A 9337-nucleotide genomic window follows, 5' to 3' on the forward strand; every position below is an offset into this window, starting at 1 on the left:
TGGGAATTGTTATGCTGTTGTATTTCCTGTTCTTGCACTTGCAGTACTTTCCTGCTTGTTGAAGCAGGACTCATTGTCTCTGGTGTGTTGTCAAATATTTCCCATAGTTCACTGTCACTTATTAGGTCAAAGTTTAATTGCATGATTTCTGTGTTTTATTTTCTTTCTGCAGTATCTACTTTTGGTGTGTTTTTTTTTTTTTTTTTTTTGAGTTTACAGTGTTTGTGAGGTGCCACAGTGGTGCTGCAGTTAGAATTGTCACTTCACAGCAAGATGTTCTCCTGTTTAATTCTCAGCTGGGATGCCTTCTGTGCAGAGTCTGCATGTCCTCCCTCTGTTCGCATGGATTTCCTCCAGGTGCTCCAGTTTCCTCCCATATTCCAAAGATATGCAGTAGGTGGATGGGACAATCTAAATTGGCCCTAGGCGTGAGTGTATGTGCGAGTGTGTAGTACACCATCCGAGGAATATTGGGCCTCAGGCTAGCAACCCCACCCCATAAAACTTGTAACTGCTACAGAAACAACAGGTGCTGGAGAGCACTCATTGCCCAATGTGCTGAAAAGGCACGGTGTGAGAGACAGACTGTTTTTGAGTTAAGAAGGCTTGTGCATGGTTGTGGTATTTATAGAAGGATGTATTTGTTGGTCTTGTGTTTGTTTAGAAGGTTTTACTATAAGTTTGAGTGTTTTGGCATAAGTTTATGTTATTTTACATTGTATGCGTTATATTTTTCTTTTTTTCTTTTTTTTTTTAATTATTTGTTTATTTTAGGAACCAAAAACCAACAGGTCTATATTACTTCGTCAAACGGTTATTCAGCAGCCATTCATTGAACATGTATTTATTGAAGCCGCTTTTCAGCAAATGGTGAATTTTAACTAAGGCAAACCAGCAGTTGGCCAACATCTGGAATTTGCCCTTTTCCCCACTGCAGTTTGATCTCGGAGTTCGTATATTTAGTTAGAAGGGGTGTGTACAGTCCCCCACCTTGGCAGATTTTTAATTTTAATATTTATTGCTGTCACTCAGTTGGCCAACTGCTTGTTTGCACTACATAAAATTAGCAGTACAGTGAAGAACGGCTTTGATAAATAGGTGTGCGATGAATGGGTATGCACTGAATAGCCATTCAATGAACTGATATATACCCAAACCAACACAGAGTTGGAATTACATTAATAAAAAAATAAAAACACTGAACTAAGTGTTAAAACAAACCTTTACATCCAGTTTATTGGCATTTAAGGACTTTCATTCCCTGTTTGGTGGAACTTCATCGGACATATGACAGCCATCTTGTTTTGAGGTTTTAATAGCCTTAAAGGTGCCAAAACTGCAGCACTTAAATGTATAGACCATAAAAAAACTTTCAAAATCATCAAAGGTAGACAAAAGTATCATAATACAACCCTAATGTTAAAAACAATTATCAAAAACATTTAATAACTTTCAGAATAATATTAAAGCTATAAAACACGTTAGGAAATTGATTCAAAAATTAAATAAGCATCCTCCGATGAAATAGTTATAAACCAGCAGCTTTGGTTCTTTACATAGGTTTAACAGAAATGACATAATTGATGACTGATGGATTACAGGAATTGAGTAACAATTGCCAAAACATTTCTCTTTTTTCAAGTATAACCTGCAAGTCACTCCCTCTATTACTAGGTGTAACTTTTCTCAAGAATACTGAAGGTAAATTTCTTGACATCACGTCATAATCGTGAGTGTTTATATAAGACATTCACTTCAAGCCCTTTTCTAATTGCATAGTTGTGTTGATAAATTCTGTTCCTCAAAAAACCTACTATCTTGCCAATATAGAATGCTAGACAAGAGGAAGAGAAAGTAATGTATACTACCCTCGTAGCAGTATGGTTATAGTGCCCCTTCACTGAGAGCAACCTGGGGTAGCCAACCACTGAAAAGTATGTTCCAATGAGACTATATCAACATTACTTGCACATCCCACAATTCACACCCTTATTCATATCTGAAGCATTTTGCATGTTGCAATTTTTTTCTAAACTAGCCTTTAAATTGGCACTGTTCTTGCCAAAAAATTTTGGCTGTTGACCCAACTGGTCAAGCAGTTTAAAAGCACTAAAAATTGTCTTCCAGTAGCATTCAATATCTCTTTTTAGGGAGGAAATATCAGGGTTATATTGAGTAACAAAGACCTGACTTAAGTCAGTTTTCTTACCAATCAAATCAACCATCAAGTCATGGGGGCAACTCAGTAGGGACCATGTTTAATGTGTCTAACCTCTAGTATCCATTTCTTAATATCCCTTCACAACATTGAGGGGTCTCCACAGTCCATAAATAAAATACGTTTGTCAATTTCTTGTTCTACTACCAAGTCATCTGAAATTAACCCACTGAGTCTAATAAATTTTACTTTAACAATATTTATTTTCTGCCATTTAGGGTGTTGGCTGGAGTAGTGTAATAAGGCTTTTGAAAAAGTTAATTTTCTAAATAACTTAGACTCATGCCTCCCTTCAGATACATTTTTGTATAGTGTAATGTCTAGGTATTAATAGAACTGTCACTGGCCTGATACGAAAAGTACAAAAAGTCAGTAAAACAATTAAAATAATCCATAAATTCTGTAAGTCAGTGAAGTACCCCTTCCATGGAATAAATATATCATCCAGGTACCACATGTAAACCTTGACCTTGGAAAAAAATGGGGAAACAAATATATTTATGGTTTCCTAATACCATAATAACATATTTGCAAATACAGGGGCTGAAGCTGCTCCCATCACTCTGCCCTTGTATTGCTTGTAGTATTCCCCCTCAAAAAATACAAAAATGTTTTTTATGCACCTGTACCATGCATATTTCAACCTGTTTGAAGTTGGTACCAACAGCCATTGCACCCAGGAAACATTGCAAACCTTCATTATGGGGGATGATGGAGAACAAGTCCTTTATGTCTATAATCAGAAATAGGGAATCAGATACAAATTTGACATCTGCAATTGCCTGAAAAAATGCCAAGAAACTTTTAATAAATATTTGTTTTTTATCCATGGTGAAATTTTTTAACTTAAAGTCTACCAACTTGGCCAAAGGTTCAGTCTTTGACTGCTCTGAAGCCACTGTGAGTCTGAGTGGAATTGGCCACTGATTTGTGAATGTTAGGGATTCTGAATATCCCTGGAACCCAAGGATGATTGACTTTAAGATAGTCTCTTAACTTTGGAGGTAAATCAAAGGTAGTGTAAAAGTCTTCTAATGCATAGTCGATGCCCCTGTAGGCGATGTTAATCTTATTACATAAGACTTGCATAAAAAGTTCACCATTGTTTAAAAATTCCAGCACCTTAAATGAATATAAATGGTGGTCCATGATAACACCCCCCCTCCACCCTTGTCTGGTTTCATCACACATACGCTTTTATTGTTAGATAGTCTAAACAAATTTTTTCTTTCTTAGGGGGTTAAATTATAACATTGTTTCCTCTTCTTGTACCCCCATTCCCTGATGCTGTTTTCAAATAACTGTTCAAAATGCCTGATGGGGGGTGATAAGGGGGGAATAAAAATACTACTTATTCCCAACTCATTAAAAGCACCATGCTCACTATTAAGTGGCATCATATCCTTCAAGGTCAGTTTTCTAGTATAAAGTTTTAATTCAATCAGGGTATCTACCATATTGGGGAGACTTGAAGGCACAAACCTAAACCCTTTTTGAAATAACAAAGCAAAAAGGGAAGAAATAGGCAATGAAGAATAATTGTATATAGTGCAGCCATCAACCATATGTATAGTACCTTCAACCAGTCTACCCAAAACTTCCAAAGAAATTATTTCTGAGGAAATTATTTTTGACTTTGATGGTTCTGGTACCCCTTCTGGTGCTAGTCCTGTTTGGGGGATGGCAATTGAAATCCATGGGTATTCTACTCTTGCCTCCCCTGCTTTACCCCCAGCCTTTTGGATCTATGAGGTACCCACCCCCAAAAAAATGGGCCATCTGCTTGTTGCTGTCACTAACACTCTCCCTGTAAGTGTTGTATGCTTCTCTAAGGTTACCAGTTTCAGGCTTTCTTCCTCCATTGGGAGTGGGATAGGCCCTCTTATGTTTGTAGTTATTCTCATCACTGGTAGTCTTCTTCTGTTTGTACTTATAGGCAGACATCTCATATTATTCTACTCTACATAGCACTCCATAATACTCATCCAGGTGATAAGGAAAACAAAGGCCATTTCTAATAAGAGCATCCACATTTTTAATTTCAACTTCAAGTTTCTCCAACTGTCTTAGATTTTCCTTAATAATAGTCTGCATCATTTTTATGCCCATATGATCAAATATTCCACCAACTCGTGACGGAAAATGGATCCTAGTACAACACCATTAGGGTATTTGAAAATACGTAGCCCTCTCAGCACTCTTCAATGTGTAATACAAAAATTCAAAAAAGAATTGTCCATAAGTAAGGATTTATATTTTGATACCATTTTCTCAAATTTCTTGATACCATCAATCAAAGTACCTTTGAAGGCCTCACTCGCACTTGCACCCTCTGCACCATTGTCAATAACATTATTTCCAAATGTATGCTTGGATGTAAACAGTGCATGAACATTAAAACAAGCAAAATTATCACTTTACAGTTCTACATCTTCATGTTTCTGATGAAGTTCCACCAAGCAGGGAACAAAGCACTTAAAACTTCAATAAACTGGATGTAAATGTTTGTTTTAACACCTGGTTCAGTGTTTTTATTTTTTATTTGTTTATTTTATGTAAACAAGCAGGGTGTTTGGACTGTTCAATCAGCATGCTCATTTTGGAATATTAATTAATCTGTACTGTTTTACTAGATCTGTTTATTTTTTATTTAATTTTTAAAAATCTAACTAATTGTAGTTATTGGTGGTAAAATGTATGAGCTGTTTTGCTTACTTTAACTATTTGTTGGGGCTGTAAGGGTTTTTACTTTCTCTTAATATGTATAATGTGTCTGTGCAAGGATATACTGAAACTTAGTACTGCCTTCTCTGTAGTCATGCATGTTCTATACAAATGCAGAAATGTGTATTTCCTGCAAATGCACATCTGTATCTACAGTGCTTAAGTAGGGAAAGTAGTTTAGTGTAGCCTCACTTGTAAAAAAACAACCAGAATGCAAATAGCGTAAGTCGTGTGTAGCAATTGTAAAGGTGCAAAGAAGTAAATAACTTAAATGGATGTGGTTGTATTAAGGGTAAAACTCATTAGGTGGTTAATTAAAGCATTAATGTATCTGGTTATTACTTTTTCTGTGTAGTTTTATGTTTATACAGTTTTTTGTGTTTCAGCTTCTTGAATTGAATAGTTTTAGATGTAAAAAATGTTTGCAAGCTACTATGTCAGCTGTGATCTTCTACACAGAAGAAAAATCTGGTACTTTATTTTTTGTTCATATATAATCATGGCTGACATACTAACTTGTGAATTAGCTGTATATCTACTATTGTTCAGTGCAGACATGATGTTTTGTACACAGTGAGAGGAAATTCGAGCTGATCAATGATATCTTAGCGGCCAGAATTTTTCCTGTTGGTTTATGCTGGATTTAAAACTAGCACGCTGGTTGGATTGACCAATCAGTGTGCACGTTTTTCATCTTTTACAATCTTCCATTGTATAATACCTACATTTTCTTAACTGCATTAAGATCATAAATTTCATAAAACCTGTAAGACCTACAGGTGAACAAGTGGTGTCATCTTGTACAAAATGTTAAGGCACACAATGTTGCCACTGACACTTGTGATCTAACATAGATGTTTTTCTAGATTAGTATTGTTTTGATATATTGTGAACCTATATTCTTAACACGCATAAATCTGGCAACATGAATAACAGCAGTATGCAATTCCATCTTGTCATATATTATTGAAAAGCTCTTGAGCGGGGGAACAATTCTCCCACTGATTTCATGGATCTATCTTGTACATTTACAGAGATATAATAACCCTTTGTTTTAATATAACACCAGTATGTTTGTCAAGCAAAAAAAAAAAAAATATATATATATATATATATATATATATATATATATTTATAACCCTGCAATATAAAATCATCATCTGTGCATAGACCTTTGTTACTAACATCGATGTATAGCCCATTGTCTTCTGAAGAGTTATTCTTTTTACATTTTTTGTAAGTCACATAATTTATCAGCTATTGTAAATTTATCGAAAGGTGTTTTCAGTAGGGGATTTTGTAAAAAGCTCTTAGAAAGCAAGTGGTTTCCCAGCTTAGAAGGCAACAGGAAGCAAAAGTGTCAATGAGCTTCCTGCTGTTCAAGTTTGAGTGAATGAAGGTGCAGTCTCTATCCTGATTCAAAGTTAAGTACTAGACTATCAATCTGCTGACTGTTGCAAGCCTAGCTAATAACCAGAAGTCAGAATCAAGCCCTGCACCTTTTACGTGTTGAGTAAAGATCTTAACCATTATACAAATCCCTGGTATCAGTGTCATTCCTGCACAAGACCAAGACTGCAATGGTCTCTGTATATTATTTCTGAACCTACATTCAACATTTGAATATTTATATATATATATATATATATATATATATATATATATATATATATATATATGATAATGCTTGAGAAAGGTCTAAACAGAGAAATTCAAGAAAATACCAGCGCTATTAACCTTTACTTTTAGCACATATGCTTAGTGTCAGAGCTATTTCTTTTCTTTGCCAGATAAAAGGGTAGAATGCTGAGTTTTCTTTAATTTAGTTATTTTCATTCTTATGTTTTTTTTTTTTGTTTTTTTTTTAGCTGGAAGGATTCACAAGGGGTCAAGATGTAGAAAAAGACAAAGAAGGTAGATTGAATTTTACACATGATTCTTTGCAGAGCCAATCTTTGTTAATTAGCATAAGTCAGCATTTATTTCTCTGCTTTCTCTTTTTTAGAACGTTTGAAGTGACACGGTTATGAGGACTTTCTCAGATCAATCTGGAGTGCCACTGATGTTTACTTGCTAACTACAGAATGATTGAATTATGATGAATTTTGAAATAAAACATTCTAGTGTGAATTTCATACTTTAAAATATTTTCTTAATTTTAGAATGTCGTTTTCAAGCTTCAAATATATATATATATATATATATATATATATATATATATATATATATATATATATATATATAGTACAGTATAAAAATGCTACTCTACCACTATATATATATATATATATATATATATATATATATATATATATATATAAGAAATATATATACGTTTCTGTCATTCTATTTTTTATAATTCTGCATAAAACTATATTAAGATAAATACTTTAAAAATGGTAGATTTTAGCTTGTTGTAAGATTATATTACAGAGTGCCTAAACCATTTCTGTTGGTTAAGAAATTGATAAACTGACAAGAATTTACAAACAAGTGCATAATCTCTTTGCTTTGTCAGCTGCCTGTTGACAGTGTTGTTTCACTATGTCTGAAGGTATTGGAATTCTAAATAATACAGAGAATATCAACAAGTCAAGGATGGAGCCCAAGGCCTGAGCTATGAACAAACCCATGACTATTTGTGCTTAAGCATGCATTTATAAAGTATATTTGCATGTATTAAATTATTATGACATAATAGGAAAGATGTGCTGTCCCAAATATACACTTTAGAATCATAGGTTCATAGTTCTGTAGGTACCTACTAGGCTACTGATCTGTTTAGAAGCTTTGCTTTGCATTCCCATGAAGTTTTTAGCCTGTGCCATTTACGTGTGAGTAACCCAGAGCCTGGCAGAAGATTTGCATATTACCCCTATTCACAGCGGACAAGGATGCTAAAGCAGGGCATACATTCATATTTTCTCATCCATTCATCCAGATTACATTTGAATAGAGTAAGGGCATTACTTTACTTTATATGGAGAGGAAGATTATTATAAAGCAGTGGTATACTGTTTGCTACATATCTATCCCTCCAGCATGCTATATTCATGTTGTACAAGAGATTAGGGTCTCTTGAGCAGGTATTTATGCCATCAGTAGAATTGCAAATCTTCAGTAGAAGTGGGAGGATAAGGTCTTTTGAGGCTCTGTACATGACTCACACATCAGTAGCCTGAATGATACTGAGAAGGACAAAGCATTGAGATGGCCAGTGCACTATTTGTGATTTAGGCCCTTGATCTCCTTGGTAATAAAGTTTTGTGGTTGTTCAAGTTGTGTTAAGTTTTTGGACAGGTACATACCAATGGGGACGTTATAGTCAGTGATTGGCCTAGTAAGTGCCGAAATGTGAAATTATCTCATTTCTGGACCTACATTCTACATCCTTACTTATAAGCCATGCAATCAAAAAGGACTTTCTTAAAATAATGATTACATAGTGATCGAAGGGTAGTTTATTTTCCATATAGGCTGCCATTTCCATAATTACCAAATCAATTTAGGGTTGTTGTCATTATGATAGTTACAAGAGATGTCATGCTTGTCAAAGGAACTAGAAGCAATATCAAAAACAAAGCGACTGAACATTTTTAAATACGAACACTGTTCGGTCTTATTTAAAACTTTTATTGTAACAGTAAAACAATTTAACCAAGCGCTTTCACTCGGATAAATCCGAGCTTTATCAAGGAAAAAATGGGTCTGTGATTTAGACCATTAAATACATTTCTCAATTAAGTCACATGACTCTTAAGACCATTATCTCATTAATAAACTGGTAAAAAAGTTTAAACATCTGTTAATTTTAAAAATGTATAACCCTTATACTGGTTTCCAATTTCTTACAAAAATCTATGAAAAACATATTTAAAACATGTAAACCAATCTTGTGTAAGGGTTTAAAAGTTAAATTACAAAATAAAAAATATGTGTACATGGAAATACTAATGAAAATTCCTATAAAAAATATATAATAATTATGTATTTAATGGTCTAAATCACAGACCCATTTTTTCCTTGATAAAGCTCGGATTTATCCGAGCAAAAGCACTTGGTTAAATTGTTTTACTGTTACAATAAAAATTTTAAATAAGACCGAACAGTGTTCATATTTAAAAGCGTTCAGTCGCTTTGTTTTTGATATTGCTTCTGGGTCCTGTTTGCTGAGCTTTTTTACTTCGTGGTTTTGGTTCTTTTTCTGTTGGATTTGCTTGTCAAAGGAAACTATTATGCATTTTTTAGTAATTAGTTTTAGTCTATGGTTATGATACCAACTATTTGTTTTGGAATGGCCTTCTTAGAGGATTATGGAGTTCTCTCTGCAGAGTTTATGATGGCACCAAGCTTACAGTCATCCCCAAACTTGGTCAGCCATGAACTCATAAAAAA

The 9337-nt window shown here is 34.2% G+C and overlaps 1 protein-coding gene across 2 annotated transcripts in view; it reads left to right on the plus strand.

The window, feature by feature from the left end:
• Positions 1 to 7077, plus strand: part of LOC122809164 (FXYD domain-containing ion transport regulator 5-like) — a 646566-nt gene extending 639489 nt beyond the window's left edge. For both annotated transcript variants that reach the window (XM_044080450.1, XM_044080452.1), the window contains 2 exons: positions 6811 to 6856; positions 6948 to 7077. In XM_044080450.1, the coding sequence (XP_043936385.1) occupies positions 6811 to 6856; positions 6948 to 6972 (71 nt within the window). In that variant the 3' untranslated portion in view covers positions 6973 to 7077. The remainder of the gene's footprint in view (positions 1 to 6810; positions 6857 to 6947) is intronic.
• Positions 7078 to 9337: the final 2260 nt, after the last annotated feature.

This window comes from Protopterus annectens, chromosome 8.part0 (genome assembly GCF_019279795.1).
Source record: "Protopterus annectens isolate FY-2018-M chromosome 8.part0, PAN1.0, whole genome shotgun sequence".
Lineage (NCBI taxonomy): Eukaryota > Metazoa > Chordata > Ceratodontiformes > Protopteridae > Protopterus > Protopterus annectens.